Here is a 21464-nt window from a genome sequence, read left to right as displayed (position 1 = left end):
GGTGTCAAGACAAGACATCATCACTGGAAAAGAACCAGCTATGTCACAGATAGCTACACAGAGCCTCCAGGAGACATGTTGTGCTAGGCTCTGGCGTGGGAGTTGTTAGAATTAAGGGCAGGCCTCACAGGTCTGAGTTCCCTGCCCTGTGGTTCTTATTTATAGTTAGTTGCTGGGTAACAAGCTGTAAGACACTGAAAGGCAAAACTCCAAGCAGGCTGACTGGTGTTACTATCTCCAGAAGAATGCTTACTTTAAAGGGATTAAGTTCACTACAGTAGCATCTATCCATCTACTCTCTCTCTCTCTCTCTCTGTATCTCTCTGTCTCTCTGTCTCTCTCTGTCTCTCTCTCTGTGTCTCTCTCTGTATCTCTCTGTCCGTCTCTCTGTCTCTCTCTCTCTCTGTCCCTCTCTCTCCCTCTCCCCATCCCTGTCCTTCCACTCTTCCACCTCCCCCTCTTTCTCTGTGTGCTTGTTTCCTTTTCTTTCTTTCCTTCTTTCTTTCTTTCTTTCTTTCTTTCTTTCTTTCTTTCTTCCTCTTTCTTTCTTTCTTTCTTTCTTTCTTTCTTTCTTTCTTTCTTTCTTTCTTTCTTTCTTTCAGAAAGCTCAAGGGAGTCTATGAGAGTGATGAGACTACTAGCAGTTTGGGTTGGAGAGACTGAAGTGGACATCTCCTGTAGGCAGGCTGGATTTCCAGTAGGGAAGGGGACAGTAACCAATCCATAAAAGCTTCAACCCCAAATTTGTCCCAAGTGCAAGAAGTTCAGGGATAAAGATGGAGCAGAGATTGAGGGAAAGTCCAAGCAGTGACGTTGAGATGCACCCCATGGGAGAGAGCACTATTAAAGATAGTCTAGGAATTGCAGACTGTACCTGATGTAAGTGTCTTCTGCCAGGCTTCCTCCAGCACCTGATGGTAACAGATGTAGAGACCTAGAGTTAAACCTTAGGGGGAGCTTGAGGAGTCTTGTGGACAAGGAAGTAGAATTGAGAAAGTCAGAGGGACAAGGACACCACAAGAACAACCACAGAGTCAACCAACTTGGGCGCATGAGGGCTCACAGAGATTGAACCACCAACCAAAGAGCATGCAGGGGCTAAACCTAGGCCTCCTACATATTTGTGGCAGATGTGCACCTCCTCTTCAGGTAGGTTTCTCAACAATTAGAGCAGAGGCTCTCTTGCAATGTTGCCTGCCTTTGATCCCTTTCCCCTAGATGGGCAGCATTTTCTGACCTCAGTGGGTGCGGATATGCTTATTCCTGGTAGGACTAGATGCCCCAGGGCAGGGTGATACCCAAGAAGCTGGGTTCTCCTTTTCTGAGAAAAGAAGGGACTTATGGAAAGAGAGGCATGTGACTTGGGTCTAGGAGGAGAGGAGAGAGGGAGGGCCTATGATTTGGATGTAAAGTGAATAAACAAATAAATAAACTTAAAAAACATAAGGGAGACGCTTACCTTAGAAACAATGGCCAAGGTGACTGATGGCCTTAACACTTTCCCTCACACAGGTGTTCTCACACCAACAACTACTACACGTACAAGGCACAGACACTCACATACACACTTGCACACACACACACACACACACATGTACTCACAGTCACCCACAGGAATACCTACACAAACACACATACACACACGCATACACACACAAACAGGTACTCACACATTCAAGTAAAGGTAAAAGAAAACACACACACATATACACACATGAGTGCCCCCCCACATACACAAGCCACCCTCCTCCCAAACACACACCGATCTAAACACACATACAGAAGCTCACACACAAACCAATCAAAAGCAAAATCCATACACTGCTCGCTAGATACAACAAAATCACCGAGGTCTCCACTCTACCACCCTTCTCAACTCAAAGATCCAGGCCTAGCCGCAGTTTAACATCCGTTGACTGGACTGCCTCACAGTCACTCCTCATGAGTTAATAGCAGGACCTATCCTGACACAGCTCAGGTGGGCTATAAAGACTGCCATTAGGCTTTTAGAAATCAAAGCATGTAGAATACGATGCTGTCCTTAGATTTGAGCTTCTACACTTCCTACACTTTCCCCATTCAGGTACATTAGAGCTTGGTCCCTTCCAAGGCACTTTTAATTTGATGGTTTGAGGCACGAAGTTATTCTTCCTGGGGCCTTGGAATGCCACAGGGCCAATTTTCCTATGTGAAGAAGATGCAGAAAAACCTACGAGGTCATCTTTCACAAACAGCTATTTTATTCTCAGAGTCGGATAAACACATTGAGAAGACGTATATCCTCCACTAAGAGTGAGGCGAGAACTTGTGCCAAGAGGAGGTGTGTGATGTGACCCTGGTCGGCAAAAGGGCTCTGGTCTTTACCAGCTTTGGACTGGTTTTCAACCTCCACCAGGAAGAGTGATGCCTTTGAGGTACTCTCTTGCCACCTGGCATCTCTTCATTTGCTTTCATCCTTCCACAGCTGACCTGGAAGGTGACAGCTCTCACAGCGCTCCCTTCTGCAGGTCCGTGTCCACACGTGGGTCCTCTTCAACACTGGGACTGCAGAGATGCAGCATCCGGCATCCTCTAGTGATCTTCTAAAAGGCAATGACACATGTGAGAGGGACTCTGGGACCTCTGCTGGACAGGGCATCTCTCCAGCTGTGGTCACCCTGTTCCAAACTGCTCTCCAAGCTTCTCGGAACCTCTTCCCCTCATCTCCTAGCCCCCACCCCATACCACCCTCTCCTCCCTCAGCATCTCCTTCTCTTCCTTCTCCAACTTCATCCTCCTACATTGGTTAGTATCCTGCTGTCTCTTTCTAGTTGAATGTATTTTAGTATTCCCATGAGCAGGATGAACATGGGAGTTACAGTCGGCAATGACAGATGTGCTGGTAGCTTAGACTTAACCATCGTCCCACGGTGTTTTAGACCTAGCTTCTCCGTGCATCGTCCCATAGACATACACACTATGATAACCTGCCAGTTGACTCAGACACGAGCAAAATAGATACAAATTCAGCAATGTACCTGGGCAGTGTTGGATGCTTGCTCTCTGGATTCCTTCCATGTTCTTCATTTCTGGGGAACAACTCTGTTGTGCCCCAGGGGAGGTTTTTTTCTGGACGGAATGCAGCAACACAGGTTCATCAGGCCATTTCGGATGTTCTTGAGCCACCCCCTAAATCTTTTGGGCCAGGGCCTGCTTGCGACAGGCTTAACCTCTGCTGAGTCACTGGATTTGTCTTCTGTGCTTTCAGTGTTGATGGTCTTCTTGCCTCTGCTGTGCACTGAAGAAAAGCAGGGGTCACTAATAGAAATTCTGTGGGTTAGCTCCACTGTGGGTGCTATCTGACGTGGCCTGCAGAGAAGACCGCCAGGCCAACTGGCCCTCTTGACTAATCGATGACTAGGAGTCTGGCCGAGGTCAGAACCTTGACTATCGGAGGATGACCCGAGCCATCTAGGCTCGCTTCCTCGACTTCTGAGCCCTCGCACTGAAGTAGCAGGGTAATCAAGGGTCGGGAATGGGGTCATGCATGGATGAGGCCGGGTTGGGTTGTCACACTCCTGAAGAGCCTGCTTTTCCAATAGGTAATAACAAGCCATACTTTGGTTGAATTTCTTCTGATCGAGGGAGTCTTTAACCTCTTGGGCTTCAAATCCAATGTCCTGCATTGCTCTAAGAATGGCTGGGTCTGGCCTGAGGGGGATGAGTTCCTTACAAGGTTGTGGGAACCCCTCTGAGTCTATCTTAAGCCAGGGATGAGTCAAAAGATCAGGAATTGTGGGCCTCTGCTGGGAGTTCACTTTCAATAAAAGACTCAGCAGGTCTTGTAGCTCTTCTGACAGGCCAGGTGGGACAACGTACGTCCCTAACACAATTTGCCTTCGGAGTAGCGGTATGCTGGCAGCCTCAAATGGGACCTTTCCAACTGTCATATAATAAAGAATTACTCCTAGGGCCCACACGTCGACCTTGGGGCCCTCATAAAATTTCCCGAGTAACAGCTCAGGAGCAGAAAATGCATAAGTCCCATAGGGCGTTCTCAACTTTTGCCCAGGCCGCACTTGAGTGGCAGAACCAAAATCAATGATTTTAATTCTTCCCTTGGTATCGACTAACAGATTATCGGGTTTAAGGTCCCGGTGTATAATGCCTTCTTCATGGCAGTATCCCACAGCACTTAATAATTGTCTGAATATGCCCCGTGCTTCATCCTCCTGCAGATGGCCAGCCTCTTTGATGTGAGAATAAAGCTGGTTCCCCCTGGCCAACTCCATGATGAGGTATGTTATCTTTTCAGTGTCAATGACTTGTATGAGAGATACAATATTTGGGTGGTTGATCCTCATCATGATTTCTACCTCAGATGTGACCTGCTGGCACCACTGTTGTCTCTTGAGGAGCATTTTGACAGCCACGGGGGTACCTGTGAGGCGGTGCACGGCCAACTTCACGGCCGCGTGGAAACCATGGCCGATGGTATTCAAAACCAAATATTGAGAGCAGAAACTCTCTGTGCAAGAGCTGCCCTGAGATCGGAGCCTTTCTGACGCCCGTTTGCTCCCGAAGCTCATTGGAGGTAACAGAGTATAAATGCTACCTAAGAGGAAGGAAAAAGAAATAAAGGGAAGAAAGAAAGCTAAGATGGAAAGTAAAATAGTGAAAAATAAGAAAAACAGAAAACTAAAACCAACCAAAACAACAACAGAAACCCTCAAAAGTAAAACAACGCACAAAGCCAAGGAAATCCTAAGTAAAAAACTACATACTAGTCACTAGGAGGGAGGAGCACAGCTCAGCCACACTAAGATCAACATCACTGATTGTGTAAGAAAAAGAATGTACAATGAAATGAACGATCAAAGAAATTAAAACTATTAACAGTTAGAAAACCCAAGCTACAGAAAATGAAATGAAACAAAATCAACTTCCAAACAAGCAAAACTACATAAAAGCTAAAAACCTAGAGATTAAAACAAAATAGAACGCACTCATCAAAACTCCTAGAATATAGAAAGTATTAAAGAGACAACTCTAAGGAAACGTCCCAGTGAACAATTGGGATTAATTGAGATAGGGGTCTTCAAAGGGTTTTTCTCACAAGTCATGCATGGCTAAGGAATGTATGGCTAAGAAATATATATGTATATGTTCACCATCTTGGGCCATTAGGGAGATGAAAACTAAAACTAGTTTGAGACTTCATCTTATTCTAATCAGAATGGCAAAGGCAACAATGCTGGGGTGGATGTGGGGGATGGAGACCCTCATGCACAGTGTCCGTGGGAGGATATAAACTGAGGTGGCCACTGTAGAGTGTGGGGGTTCCTCAGAAAACTAGAAATAGGTGTGCCACCTGATACAGCTACGCCATTCCTGGGATATACTCAAGGAACAATATTTCCTGCTGCAAAGACACTTGTTCATCCATGTTCACTACTGTTTCATTTGTTCACGGTGCAGGGAATGTAGACAGCCTAGGTATCCGTCCAGCTGATGAATGACTAATGCGAGTGTGGTACCTACACACAGTGGAATGTCATTCAGATGTAAAAGAAACTGAAATTATCAAGTTTCCAACTAAATGCTTGGAGCTAGACAAGGTTACACTAAGTGAGCTCACCCAGACTCAAGATAACAAACACAGCATGTTCTTACTCATATGCACATCCTTGCAAGAAGTCTTCAGATTTAATAGTACAACTCTCATATCTCAGAGAAATTTCTTGGTGCAATTGCACAGAAACTCATAGCTGCTAAAAGACTGGAGAATACCTGTTGACAAAGTGCTCAGGCAAAACAGGTGTGGGGGTGTGTCCACATTCCCTCCCTCCCTCCCTCCATGGCTCAGGGACTATAATGGAAAACAAGGGCAGAGACATTGTAAGATTCTGGGGTTGGGAAGAGACGTATCAAAATATCTTCTCAACACAAGACCACCTCATTCATAAACTCCCAACAGCTGTGACTGCCTGCATCAGATCTCCACAAAATCAAGCAGTCCTGCATGACTAACCCAGAGTGGGAACATTGACAGTTGATGACACATAGGGAAGAGAGTCATTCCCCACAGTCAGGAACACAGGACACCAGGTTATTAAAAAAACCATGAATTTGTGGGTTGTGGCAGGTGACTGTGAAGATGGATGTGGGAGGAGTTGGTGAAGGATGCAGGGAGTGAAGAGGATCCAAATACATTCAATGGAAGATGAAATTCTCCAAGAATTTATATAACATTTACAAACCACAAATAATCACAAACTCAAATCCCCAGTTAGAGTAAAAACAGCAATAACCAAAACTCCCATGCATAAAGAGTCCTATGAGAGGTACCCAAATCCCATGGGGGAGACAGCTGGACTCTCAGAAGTGAGGAGAATTCTGAGAGAATGGGGGAGGCCACCAATTCTCCTCACGTTCCTGGCAGAAGAGGAACCTGCCTAGAGCCCCGTGCACCCAGGATCCTAGGAGCAGTCAGGCAGTCTCTCCCTGTGCAAGAATTGAAAGCCATTCACAAGGGGCGAAGACACACTAGAGAGCAGTTCTAAGACCATCAGTTCTGCTCCAAGGGTCCTGCCTGAAGCCCTCAGGACACACCAACCCAGGAGCAGTCTGGGATAGAACCCTTTCAGTTCCTGCCTCCAACCAGAGCTGAGCCAGTCCCAAAGCTCTCTGTACCCAGAAATGACCGTGTGAAAGCCGGTCTCCAGGATTGCTGATACACAGGCTTACAGGAGGGTCAAGCCACTGTTATCGTCAGCAAGACCAGATAACACCAGAGACAACCAGATGGCAATTGAAAATTGCAGCAACCTAAGGATAATAGGGATGGAAGAGAGAAAGATTCCCAACTTAAAGGGCCAGTAAATATCTTCAAAAAATTATTGAAGGTAACATCCCTAACCTAAAATAAAAGATGCCCATAAACATCCAGGAAGCCTAGAGAACTCCAAATAGATTGGACCACAAAAGAAACACCAAATGCACAAAACAAAGACAGAATATTAAAAGCAGTAAGGGTAAAAGGTCACGTAACATATAAAGGCAGACCTATCAGAATTGCCGCAGACTCCTCACCAGAGACCTTGAAAGCCAGAAGATCCTGGGCAGATGTCAAACAGACCCTAAGAGAACACAAATGCCAGACCAGGTTACTGTATCCAGCAAAATTCTCAACCAGCATAGCTGGATAAAAGAAGATATTACATGGCAAAACCAAATTTACACAATATCTTTCCACAAATCCATCCCTAAAAAGGATAACAGATGGAAAACTCCAACACAAGGAGCGAAACTACCCCTTAGAAAAAGGAAGAACGTAATCCCCTTGCAACACACACAAAAGAGAGCCACACAAACATAATTCCACCTCTAGCAACGAAAAACAACAGGGGACAGCAATCACTATTCCTTAATATCTCATACTAGCAATGGACTCAATTCCCCAATAAAAAGACATAGTCCAACAGTCTGGACATGTAAAAGACGACCCAGAATTTTGCTGCATAGAGGAAACATACCTCAGTGTCAAAGACAGCCTCTACCTCAGAGTAAAAGTCTGGAAAACAATTTTCCAAGCACATGGTCCCAAGGAACAAGCTGGAGTCGCCATTCTAACGTCTAACAAAATTGACTTTCAACCAAAAGTTATCAAAAAACTTTCATATTCATCAATGGAAAAATCCACCAAGATGAACTCTCAATCCTGAATATCTCTGCTTCAAATGCAAGGGCACCTATATTCATAAAAGTATACTTAGTCAAGCTCAAAGCACACATTGCACCTCACACAATAATCATGGGAGACTTCAACACCCCACTCTCATCAATGGACAGATCATGGAAACAGAAACTAAACAGAGACATAGCTAATCTGACAGAAGTTTAGGAACCAAATGGATTTAACAGATATTTATAGAATATTTCATCGTAAAACAAAAGAATATACCTTCTTCTCAGTACCTCAAGATACCTTCCCCCAAACTGACCATATAATTAGTCACAAAACAGGTCTCAACAGATACAAGATTGAAACCAACATTAGCACAAAATTCTCCAAATTGTAAACATAAGAAAAACAAAAGAGAATTAAAAAATAACAACCTCAACAACTCTGAAAGCCAAAAACAATCCAAGCAAAGAAAACCAAAAAATAAAATCAGAAGCATAAAAGGTTAAAACTCAGATAATCCCTGGGTCGTGATGGTCCATACCTTTCCTCCCAGCACTCAGGAGGCAGAGGCAGGAAGATCTCTGAGTTTGAGGCCTGCCTGGTCTATAGAGAAAGTTCCAGGGTACTCAGGGCTAAGCAGAAAAACCTATCCTTAGGAAAATAAACAAAGAAAAAACCCAAACCCAAACCCAAACCCAAACCCAAACCCAAACTCAAACCCAAACCCAAACCCAAACCCAAACCCAAACACCCTCCAATATCCCCAGGCTAGGGAGATAGTTCAGTAGTTAATTAGCAAAACTCAAGGGAAAATGTTCTGATCTTTAAAACTAATATAAAAACTGTCAACCGTATAATTTTAATTTTGGATTATGAAGTAGATCAAAGATCTCAACATAAAATCAGACACACTAAATGTAATACAAACAGTGTTGAACTCATTGGTTCAGGAGACAACTTCCTGAACACAACACCAATGGCTCAGATACTAAGATCAACAATGGGACCTCATGAAACTGAAATCTTCTGAAGTGCAGAGGACACTGTCTTTAGGACAAAACAACAGCCTAAAGAGTGTGGAAAGATCTGCATGATCCTACATCTGACAGAGGGCTAATATCCAAAATACATAAAGAAGCCAAGAAGTTAGACATTGTGAATGCAAACAACCCAATTGAAAAGGGGCACAGAGCCAGAGAATTCTCAAGTGAGGAATCTCTAAAGGCTGAGAAGCACTTAAAGAAAAGTTCAACGTACTTAGTCATCAACAAAATACAAATCAAAATGACTCTGAAATTCCATTTTACACCCATCAGAATGTGTAAGATCTAAAACTCAAGTGACATCACATGCTGTTGAGGATATGGAGCAAGAAGAACACTCTTCCATTGTTGCTGGGAGTACCAACTTGCACAACCACTCTGGAAATCAATTTGGCCGTTTCTTAGAAAATCGGGAATAGTTCTAACTCAAGACCCACCTATACCACTCCCAGGCATATATCCAAAAGATGTTTCACCATACCACAGGCAACTTCCTCAACTGTATTCATAACAGCCTTATTCATAACAGCCAGAAACTTGAAACCACCCAGATGTCCCTCAATGAAGAATGGATAAGAAAATGTGGTTCATTTACACAATAGAATATTACTCAGCTATTAAAAGGAGGACACCGTGAAACTTGAACGCCAATGATTAGAAACTGAACATGTCATCCGGAGTGACGTAACCCAGACCCAGAAGGACAAACCTAGTATGTATACACTTATAAATGGATATTAGCTACAAAGTACAGGATAACCATGCTATAATCAACAGACCCCAAAAAAGCTAAATAAGGATGACTCAAGGCAGGATGCTTGAATCTCATTCAAAAGGGAAATTCAAAAAGTTGAGTGGAGGGAGGCAACTGATGGGGAGAGGATTGGGGACAAGAACAGGGCAGGGCACAGAGGGAGGGGAAAGGAGAAGGCTGGGTTTGGGCAATGCATCTCTGGCATGAAGGAGACTGGGGGTGGGAGGCTCCAGGGAGTCTCTTAGAGTGATGCTAGCTGAGCCTACTAGCAGCTGGGGTTGGAGAGACTGACATACCCATGTCCTGTAGGTAGAAAGGATTTTCACTAGGGGAAGGGGGACACTAACCAACCCACAAAACCTTCAACCCAACATTTGTCTTACTTACAAGATGTTCAGGGATAAAGGTAGAGCAGAGATTGAAGGAAAGTCCAACTAATGACCGGCTGAACTTGAGACCCAGCACATGGGACAGAGCATTGTTAATTATATTCTATGACTTGCAGACATGACTTAATGTAAGTGTCTTCTTCTGACAATTGGAGCAGAGGCTATCTCTTACTCTGTTGCCTGACTTTGGATCCCTTTCCCCCACATGGGCTGGTTTTTCTAGCCTTAGTGGGTGAGGATAAACTTAGTCCTGCTATTTCAGGGCAGAGTGATACCCAAGGGGTTGGCTACTTCTTCTCTAAGAAGGGAAGGGAATTATAGGAAGAGGGGCAGTGAGGTGGCACTAGGAGGAGAGGAGAGAGGGAGGGGCTGTGATTGGGATGTAAAGTGAATAAACAAATAAACTTAAACCAAAATATGGTAGATGCTTACCTTAGGAACAATGGCCAAGCTGACTGCCAGCCTCAATACTTTTCCTCACACAGGTGTTCTCACACTTACAACTAGTGCACGTACGTCACAACAGACACTCACACACAAGTTGGGCACACACACACCCACACACACAGATGCACTCACAGTCACCCCCAAGTATACCAACACACACACACACACACACACACACACACACACACACACAAAGGTACTCACACACTCAAGTAAACTTAAAACACAACATACATGCACACGCAAACATGCAAACACACACACACACACAACACACACACACAAAAGCGACCCTCCACACAAACACTGACCTAGACACACATACACAAGCTACTCACAAATCAATCAAATGCAAAATCCACACACTGCTCACTAGATCCACCAAAATCACCAAAGTCTCCACTCCACCACTCCTCTAAACACACTCAAGGAAATCCAGGCCTGGCTACAGCTTAACATCTGTTGGCTGGACCGCCTCACAATCACTCCTCATGAGGTCACAATAGGACCTGTCCTTGCATGGTTGGGAAGGACTCCAAGGCTCTGGCTTAGGTTGGCTATGGGGAGCCTTTAGGCTTTTATAAATCAAAGCCTGCAGGATGGTTTGCTGTCCTTAGTTCTCTGAACTTTTGCTGTGCCTCCTCCTTTAAATTCCTTATGTCTACCTTCCATGGGTCCCTTTTGCATTCCAACTGAAGGGTTTAAGAAGATGCTACAGATATATATATATATATATATATATATATATATATATATGTGTGTGTGTGTGTGTGTGTGTGTGTGTGTGTGTGTGTGTGTGTGTGTGTGTGTGTGTGTGTAATCTTCTCTTTAAGAACTAGGTGGCTGCTGCCTTTCTGACATTACTGTAGCCACTTTGTTTTAATACCAGTCACCAACTATCTTACATTATTACAGAAGACCTTTCTCATGCCCAGCTAATCATTAACTACATATCGCACTAAGTTGTGTGGTCTGTTGTTCCTGGAAATTACCCTAACCTGTGCCCTCCTTTAGGGCCAATCATAGTTAAGTTCAGTTAGAATTGCTTTGTATGCTAGTAACAATAACCTTGGACCCGAACCAACTACCCAACTGCCTGGGAAGACTTTCGGCACCTGTGTATGAGCTCTTAGTTGCTAAGAGCTTCTGTGGTTTTGCCTTTCATACTGCAGTCCTTGGAAATAGGGTTGCAGTCTCTACTCCCCTGTGTGACATGTGTCCCTAACCAATCAGTCCCAGGATATATGTTCCATAAACTGTCCCTGCTTGACTGAAATGGCTGTCTGGTTTGTGGAGTGATTCCTGCACCCCAACACTGCTCATGAGACATAATAAAGAAGCTTATTACCACCTGTAGGGTGACAGGAAGATGCCTTCCTCACAGCTTCCAAGGCTTTTGATTCTCATCTGCCCTGCAAAGTGTGAAGACCTGATTTTGAACCCATGCCAAAGTTGAGTCCACACCTGTAATACCAGAGCTTTTAGGAAGCAGGAAAAGCAGGAGAGACAGAAATTTGCCTGGGAGCTTGTCGTTCAGGCAGCCTGCCATGTGCAACATCAAACCACACACCTAGTTCCAAACAAGGTAAGATAAGGTCTGACAAAAATGTCCTCTAACCTCCACACACATGGTGGGACACATCCATAACAGTGTACATACAAGATTGCTTCATTCTTTTCTCTTCTCTTCTCTCTCTCTCTCTCTCTCTCTCTCTCTCTCTCTCTCTCTCTCACACACACACACACACACACACACACACACACAAGCACACACATACCACACCACACACATTCCCACCCTTTATTACAAACACACAAACTTACACTCACACGGACACACAGAATGGGTGAGTATACACAACACTATACAAAAACAACAACACAAACACTCTTTAGGAACAATAATTTTCTAGTAAAATTTTCCTTCAAAATTGAGGAAGAAAACTAAGAAACTCCCACAGATGAAGACCGATTTAAAGGATTTCAGAATCTCAAGAAGAAATAAAGAACAGGTGATCCCCGGACAATCCCCAAAGGCAAGGTGAACTTCTGCTTCCTCCAAGATGTGAGAGATGCCATGTTACATGACCCCAAACAGCAGTGCCACCGAGGCTCATGTACACAGACATCTCCTTCATTGACATCAGAAACTGAAGAAGTTGTTCAGGGCTGTCAAAATAGCAGTAATACAGTTCACATAGGACTGGTAGTATTTTAGCATTTTCAGTATGATCTCCATGGTAACAAAGAAAAAAAAGAACCAAACCCCAGATCAACAGAAAGGAAGAGAAAGTCAAGCATTTCTTTACAAAAAAACCCAACACAGCAGAAAAGGCAATAATCAGGGAAGAGAGACAAAGCTGTAAGGCTAATGAAGAATACAGGAATGCTTTTTGGTGGCTAGTGCATGTTCTCTCTCTCTCTCTCTCTCTCTCTCTCTCTCTCTCTGTCTCTCTCTCTCTCTTTCTCGCTTACTCTTGCTCTCACTCTTGCTCTCTCTCTTGTTCTGTCTTTCCCTCCATCCATCCCTCTCTCTCTCTCTCGCCATCCTTCCATCCCTCCCCTCCCCCTCTTTACACACAGAGGTTGGCAGGATTTTATAGAAAACCAAGTCCATCCTGAGTGTAGGGCTTACTTTAAGACACTAAGGTCCAATAGTGGAACAGGTGTGTATGAGGACAAGGAGCTCTGTGCTCCCTCAGACCAGAAGGAACAGAGTTCTGTGCTGACACAGTTAAAATAAACTCTCAATCACAGTCTGTGACAGCCAGGTCACAGGACCCAGGCTGCTGTGTTATTTGTGAGCACCCAGTGCAGCCAGAAGTTAACTATTGAGCACTGACTGGCCCAAATCCCAAAAGGGTCTCTGTTTTTCAGAGTGCTGGGGGAAGTGCAGTGTGTAGCACTTTCCTTCTGAAGACTCTTCTGGGGTTTTCAATCCCCTGTAGAGGACCCTCATGGCTGCAGACACTAAGCCTTGGAGGAAAGATTCTCATCTGTAGTGTTCATTGAAAGGCCTGAGAGCAGAAAAGGAAAGAAACAGCAAAATGTGCCCCTTCTGCTCACTGTGGTTCAGTTTCTGCCTTTGCAGCTGAGCTCAGGTGCCCTGGAGTCCTCCCTAGCCTGAGTCAGTGATCTCAAGTTCAAGTCCCAGCCTCCTGGTTTGTAGTATCAAACCCAGCACAGTGTCAAGCCATGGGAGATGTGGACACTATCTAGGCCTTGCTGTTTGCATCTGAGTGGTGCTGTTGAGCACCAGAAGAAGCAAGGCCAACAAGGTCATGTAGAGTACTGACAGGCACTGGGCTACTAGTGACTATGAAGTCACCCTTCACCCCCACCAAGGTGTTCAGGGACATGCAGCCTTGAGCTAACCTTCCTCCCAACCTCGATTTTATGATCCCTCTAGCTCTATATTTTGGTTCTGCAACACCTCCTAGCCTCTCCTCAGACAGTTGTATCTCTGAAAGAGAAGGTAAATTGCCCTTCACCAACCCCTCCTTTGAAAGATGTCCTTTCTAATACACAGTGGCACCGCAGAGACTGGAACAGAAAGAGACCGCCCTTCACGGTGGCATGGTCAGAGCAACAGGGTTTGCTGGTTCCCTGAGCAGCAGCCCTGAGTCCGTGTGAGCACTGGATCCTGGAGACCTGCATTCAGAAGGAAGATGGAACAGAACGAGTTAGACTCTTTGGCATGCTCTCCATCATGTCCTTAATTCACCCAGTGCCACAGGACAATCAGAGACACATTACTGACTTGTATTAGACCTTTATATGTTGTTTCCAGTTAGAAAGGAGACATTTGTGTTGTCTCAAGCATTCTGCAAGCACTGGTTGACTTAATGTACCATTGGTCAGGAAGGTGGTGTGGTGCACAGCCAAAAGCCTAAGTACCCAGTCCCCAAGCCTGCAGTATCCTATGGAACTGGGAATGTCCCCATTCTGCTGTGCTGGCACAGGCCACTTACAGGTCTAGAAGGGCAGAAAAACATCCACTAGGTTCACAACATAGAGGGTAGGTGCTCAAGTCTCCACTCTACCCCACACCTCCTGATTCCTTGTCCACAGCATGGACTGAAAACAAGAAACACCCTAAGTTGCTAACATGGCATCCAGAGGGTTCTTCCCACGGATACGACATCTACTGGCCTCGTGCTTACTATCGTGCCTATTGGAGTGGACAAGCCAGAGTGCCTTACAGCATTTACATCTGCATACCATGCTCTGCCTTTCCATACTCCAGGGCCTGTGCCTCTTCTGAGTCCTCAGTTCACTTCCCTGAGATGTGGCCTTGGTGTTCCTTCTACACAGGCACTGGCCCAGTTGTGAAAGTAGCTAAAAGACCAGACCGCAGTTGACTGTAACACAGAGGGTAGTCATGCCCAAGCCTATCATACCCTGACTGCACAAGCCTCCTTTAAAATCTCTTCACTCATTTTGGTGTTCCTATATACATGTGTGCATGGCAGGCATGTGTGTAGAGTGAGGTGTGCATGCATGTGTGCATATAAGTACAAATGGCACGTGTGATGTGCACAGTGTATATATGTCTGTGATATATGTAATGTGCATGCACATCTGACACGTGATGTGTATGATGTGTGGGTTTAGGAATATGGAAGATATATATATATATATATATATATATATATATTTGTATAGTGTGTGTGTGTGTGCATGCGTGAGTTTGTGTATGTGTGTTGTGCACTGTGAACATCTGATCGGGTCCTTTTCTTCTCATACTAGCTGGCCTGCTGCAGAAAGGAAACAGGTCTCCCCAGGAGAGTCTAAGCATCCAGCCGTCCAGGGATGGGCCTGCACATGAACATAGTCTGGCCAGAAACGCCCTCTAAGCTCTTAATAAAGAACATTCTCATTCCAGAAGAAGCAAGAGAAAACTGAAAAGAAGCCAGACAGCAAACTGAGCTTCCACCACAGAAAATTCTTATATGGGAAAGCTCCCAATTCCCTGAGAGTGAGATGTTTACGACCCCACTGCCTGCTCTGGAAGCAAACCCACTCCCCTGCTGAAAATTGGGGCCTTCCTGTAATCTCCTACCCTGAAGACAGGCAGAGGGAGAGTGGCTGGGATCAGGATGTAACCTGAATAAAGAATACATTATGGGAATTTAAAAAGTTAGTCTGGAAGTTGGAAAAATTGCTCAGTGGTTAGGAGCACTGAATGCTCTATCAGAGGTCCAGAGTTCAAATCCCAGCAACTATATGGTGGCTCACAAATATCTCAAATGAGACCTGATGCTGTATCTGGTGTTTCTAAAGACAGCTACATTGTACTTACATATAACAAATAAATAAACAAACAAACAAATGAATTACCTGGTCTTAATTTTAGAGCAAGGAGTAAAATGTCCTGAGATTAAATTCAAATGCATGTCATGGACTGCCTGGATCTTTCAGATCTGTAGGAAACATCTCAAGGAAGAACAAGAGAGGCTGGAGAAGGATGGGGAAGGGTCTGATCCGTGCAGCTCCTCAGTGTCCACTAACACAGCACTTGCCCTTGGGAGATGACGTCTTTCACTCTTCCAGACTGTTGCACCAATCAGAATTACATGCTCTGTGGATGAACCTGTAAAAGAGGACAGTTGCTCTTGGGCCAATATGGAGGTTCCTGGCCTCTCAGCAAGCTCACTGCTGACTTTCGAGGTCTCTGGTGGGTGAGCAAAATGAAGACACACAGAGTAGCCTCAGGTTGAATCAGCCAGGCCCAGGGGGCTCAGTGGTGTCTCTCAGATTCCCAGGCCCTCCCTGAGATTGAACACTCTACACAGTGTAAGAGGATTAGGGGATAACCAGGAAATGCAGTTGCTCAGGTGGCTGACTCTGTAGGAGGGAAATAATTCACAGTGGGAAGCTTCAGGACAGTCAGGTGACCTGAGCCCTCCACGGAGTCTAAGTCCAGACTCACAGACATTCTTCTGTCCACAAGTCTCCTAAACGCAGGCCTTGTCTGACCTGCAGTCCAGAGCACTGTATATACAGTATCCCTTACAGAGAGGACAAACTTTCCAATTAGGCCTCTTTTGTGTCACACTGAGACTGGGTCTGTAGCACAGTGGATGCTGATGGGGACTGGCCACAACTGGCATTCTATCCTACCAAAAGCAAAAAAGAAGTAAGAAAGAAAGAAGGAGAGAGAGAGAGAGAGGGGGGGGGGAAGGAAGGAAGGAAGAAAGAAAGATACAAAGAAAGAAAGATACAAAGATATACGAAGATACAAGGAAGGAAGGAAGAAATAACCCATCTATCTCACTCCCTGCAATCCTGGTTTTCACCATAATGGGGCGCGGATGTGACCTTCTTCCTACAAATGAAAGCTGACTTCCCTCAGGGAGATAGATAGATAGATAGATAGATAGATAGATAGATAGATAGATAGATAGATAGATAGGTAGGTAGGTAGGTAGGTAGGTAGGTAGGTAGGTAGGTAGGTAGGTAGGTAGATAGATAGATAGATAGATAGATAGATAGATAGATAGATAGATGGATGGATGGTTGATGGATGGATGGGTGGATAGAGAGATAGAGATAGAGATAGAGATACAGAGATAGAGAAGTGATTTGACTTAATCAGTTTCTTCCAGTCCTATTCTTCAGAGCAAAGTCACCTTCGACATGGCTGGTGCAATTGCTTGTTCTTCATTTCTGCTTTCTTTGGCTGTTCATTCAAGGCAGCCCCCTTAGAATCTGCTCATCTCAATAAAGCCCCATCTGTGGAATGTATATCTTCTCAGTAAGGAGCTGAGGCATTCTTGGAAGGAGCTCCCAAAATCCCCTCTGGGGCAGTTGACAGTGTTCTCTACTTCAGACAGCAGCTGCATGAAGCAAACACACACCTGTCTGAACATTCCAGCTTGGGTGCACATCACAGTGCACCTGCCCCAGGGTCCCTGTCAGTTGCCCATTCCACAGGGTCACTACTACAAGATCCCATCCCAAGGGCTCTTGCCCCATTGCTCCTCCCCCAGGGACCCTGGCCCACTGAACCAACCTCAGGGATCCTGTTCCATTGTACCCACCATGCTGCACCTTCCTGAGAGTACCTACTGTCCTGAGGTCACTTTTTATAAAATCTAATGCAAATATCTTGCCAGCAAGACCACATTGTCTTTGGTGGCACCAAGTAGATATTAGCAGGACTTCATCACCTTCCCTTTCTCAATCCCTTCTCACAGTTGGACATGTGGAAGCAAAGAAACTGGCAGCAGAATACAGAATATTCACCCAGAATATCACCACCCCTAGAATTCTCATGAGATGTGCTGCTATGACTATGATACAGGGGTGGCAGGTAGGCTTTGATATTGAACAAGCCTAGGCTGGTGCCTCTGCTCACATGTGTGCCAGCAGCTTAGCTTAAGTCTACATGTCGTAAACTCTGAGAGGAGGAAGGAGATCTTCCTACATAGAGGCTGTTCTCTGAACCTGTGTTGGCCAAGGTCAAGCCAGAGTGTTTGAACATGCCAGTTCCAGCCTCTGAGGGTTTTCTGCCTGCCTGGTGTTTGTCCTGCTTTATGTCTGTTGAGGTGAAGATGTGGTCCATGCTAGGAAAAAGTTTGAAGACAACTGCCCTGGGTTCCCATGCTAAAATTCAATTCAGGACTGACAGGGACCTAAATACCAACAAGACCGTGCCAGGCCCATGAGTTCAAAAACCAAAAGCAAATGGGACCTTGATGTCCTCCTGTGCTGCTCTGAAAAGACTCAGGACACACAATTCTCCTGCACATCCAATGCCCCTTGGGAAAATCCTCTGTCAAGGGCAGGTGATGCCTCATGAGAGTGAACTGTCAGGGTAGGAAAAGACACTTGGGACTACTGTCCTGAACTCACCAGTCACAGATGAATGGGCTTTGAAAAGTTTTCAGAACACAGGATAGGGGTGTGTAAGCAAGTGCAGGTAATCCTTGGGAAACACATAGTTCCTGAGGAGGTTCTGAGAGCTTTTGGATCCACTCCTGGAGAAGACAGCATTGTGTTCAGGGGGTAACAGAGCAGGAGCCTGCTGATGCTATAAACAGTATTGCATTGGGAGTATTGGCAGCGGTAACGATGCCCTTAGGAGCAGGATGTCCTAGCACTCTCAGATCAAGCAGACAGCCTAGCGCCTATTAGGGCCATATCCCAAGAGTATGCCGCTCATGTAGGAAGCTTCTAATGTCTGGAGGCAGAAGAAGGGAACATGGACATTGTTTGAGTTAGGGGTTTACTGCTGAGAAGAGACACACCACAACAAATGCAGCTCTTATAAGGACAACATTAATGAACACAGGATTGCAGGTTCAGAAACTCAGTCCATTATCTTCAAGCTGGGGAGCATGGCAGCATCCAGGCAGGCATGGTGCCAGAGAGACTGAGAGTTCTACATCTTCATCTGAAGGCTGCTTGGGGAAGATTGGCTTGCATGTGGATAGGAAAAGGGTCTTAAAGCCCAGGCCAATGTGACACACCTACTTTAACAAGGCAAAGTCTCCTAATAATGATACTCTAGAGCTAAGCATATACAATCACAGACATCTCCAAGGAGGGTGGCACTGTTCTATTAGAGAGAAGCATCAGCTCCCATTAATATATTGAGGTCAACCCTGGATAGGGCACGGAGCCCTCCACACATCCTGGAACTTATGGAGGCATCCTATGAAAGAGCTTTTTCCCAGAAGCACACGTGTGTCAAGGCGTCCTTTCCAGCCAGTCCCTAGGGAATCTCCAGTGTTAAACTCTGTCTCTTCTTTTGCAGAAGTAAAATATAATAAAAATTCACAGTACAATGAATAGCAATAATGGCGAAAGGTGTAAATAGAGTGGATTAGTACCTGACCAGTAGGATTGATTTTATATGAAATGTGTTTGGGTGCAGTGCAGTATCCTCTTCCATGTTCCTACATACTGATCAATGACCCTGTACAATTTCTCTCTAGACAGAACCATCTGGAATTCACTCACTGAGGGACTTATGCCCTGGAGTGGCAGCTACTGGTAGGACTTGTGCATCCATGTCACGAAGCGAAGAGACAGAGATGCATGGATTAAATGGAGAGAAGCAGACTGGAATGGTGGAGAGGCTAACCTGCCAACAACCCCAAACCCCCAGCAGGATGACAATGGAGAACAGCGAGCAGTTTCCCAGCCAGCCTCACTCTCCATAGACAGACTTTTTCCAGTCCTTCCATTTTCCCAAGGAAAGAAAAACTCAAAAAGCAGGGACAGGGAAAGAAAAACTGCTCTACTCCCAGGAGCCAAAAACAAGCTCCCTAGCACCTCCCTGTCTGAGCCCATAACCAGCCACAGCCCAGTCCTCTGCTCATCTCTAGAGGCTCAGGGACCCAGGCAGATGAGCCCTTGAATCACAAACGGCTCCTCTACAGCATTCTATGGGTGTCAGTCCTGAGTCCCTGAGCCTGAGGTGCTCTGCACTGCTATTCAGATAAGACTTCTCTTGATCTCTGTACAAAGATCTCTGTGTTGGATGTCAGAGGAGTGTGTCCACCCAGCATTGGTCCTGGGGCTCTGGCCCTCTAATCTATTGGTCCATGTTAACTTCACCACAGAGCCACCATGTGTCCTTGTACAACCCCTCCTTGATCACCTTTTGTAGGAAGATATTTAGAGTCCCTTGCAGGTGGCACAGAAAATGGCACACGGCTGAGGGTGGTAGACAAACCTGGGGACACATCAAATGCTAGGATGTTGTGAGGATCCCTAAGCCATGCTTGGGCAGGCCTGTGCCAGGGCTCCCATAGGACCCTTTCTTTCTGTCCCCTATACACACCAAGAACCAATTACCAGGCAGGGGAGAAGGGAACTTGGATTCCAGGCCTAGCCCAGTCCTATGATTCCTTACCTTGTAGCCCTTGCGTCCTTTGGGGCTCAACAGTTCCCCTACAATGCAGACAGCAAGGCATACCTGGTATTCACAGCTTACCTGGGCTGAAACTGGGCTGCTTTTGATACTAAAAACCAGGAGGATGTGACTTGGCCTTGAAATTACTCACTCAGGCTAGGGAGGACTCCAGGGTACCTGAGCTCAACTGCAAAGGCAGAAGCCGAACAACAGTGAGCAGAGGTGGCACATTTTGCTGCTTCTTTGCTTTTCTGCTCTCAGGCCTTTCAATGAACTCTACAGATGAGGATCTTTCCTCCCAGGCTTAGTGTCTGTAGCCATGAGGGTCCTCTACAGGGAACTCAAAACCCCAGAAGAGTCTTCAAGAGGAAACTGCTACACACTGCACTGTCCCCCAGCACTCTGAAAAACAGAGACCCTTTATGGGCTTGTGCCAGTCAGTGCTCAGTACTTAGCTTCTGGCTGCACTGGGTGCTCACACATAACACAGCAGCCTGGGTCCTGTGACCTGGCTGTCACAGACTGTGATTGAGAGTTTATTTCATCTGAGTCAGCACAGCCACTCTGTTCCTTCTGGTCCCAGGGAACACAGAGCTCCTTGTCTTCACACATTCCTGTTTTAACGTTGGACCTTAATATCTAAAGTGAAGCCCACACACAGGATGGACTTGTTTTTCTATACATCATGCCAACTTCTGTGTGAGAGGGAGTTTTTTCGTGTATATGCATACCCCGTTATGTGCCTAGGTGTCCATGTATACCCATGGTACCCATGGACCAACTGTCTCCCGTCCCCAACCCCACCCCGCCCCTGGGATGCCCAGCACAGCCACAGTACAGCCTTCTGTGGGTCTGGATGTGCCTGTCTGCCCTACCCACCAGAGCATGGCCTGCTATGACAGGAGCTCTTCATTATTTTGGGAAACATAGCAGTGAACCCAGGTGGGGCTTCTGGTCGTCAGGGAGCTCACTTGTCCCCCACTAGTTCCCTTGGTTGAGGGATTGTGGTTTTCAGGACTCCCAGAAGCAGCAGAAGCCAATGGACTCATCCTTAGTGTGTGCAGCAGCTAAAGGTGCATGGAGGTCAGGACTTGTGCCCTGTGTCTTCAGAGACAAGAAGGAGCCAAGACCATTGGCTGACCCTGAGAAGCCACTTGGGTCCCATAAAGATTCTATTTATGTCCTTCCTCTGAGCCTGTGGAGACATTGTGGGGAACTATGCCAATTTTCTCTGGACACCAGGCTGTGCAGAGCTCCAGACTGTGGTCACAATCAATAGGGAATGAACAGGACAATTAAA

At 45.7% G+C, this 21464-nt stretch overlaps 1 protein-coding gene across 1 annotated transcript; it reads right to left on the bottom strand.

Moving 5' to 3' along the window:
- Positions 1-599: 599 nt before the first annotated feature.
- LOC148007005 (sperm motility kinase 3A-like) lies at positions 600-10736 on the bottom strand. Its single transcript, XM_087598739.1, has 3 exons — positions 10285-10736; positions 3018-4594; positions 600-2582 (listed from the first exon to the last, which is right to left on the bottom strand). Exon 2 carries the CDS (start codon positions 4566-4568, stop codon positions 3063-3065), a length of 1506 nt encoding a protein of 501 aa, XP_087454865.1. The 5' UTR covers positions 4569-4594; positions 10285-10736; the 3' UTR covers positions 600-2582; positions 3018-3062.
- Positions 10737-21464: the final 10728 nt, after the last annotated feature.

This window comes from Rattus norvegicus, chromosome 1 (assembly GCF_021556685.1).
Source record: "Rattus norvegicus strain SHRSP/BbbUtx chromosome 1, alternate assembly SHRSP_T2T, whole genome shotgun sequence".
NCBI classification, from domain to species: domain Eukaryota; kingdom Metazoa; phylum Chordata; class Mammalia; order Rodentia; family Muridae; genus Rattus; species Rattus norvegicus.
This window is presented reverse-complemented; position numbering and strand designations above follow the sequence as displayed.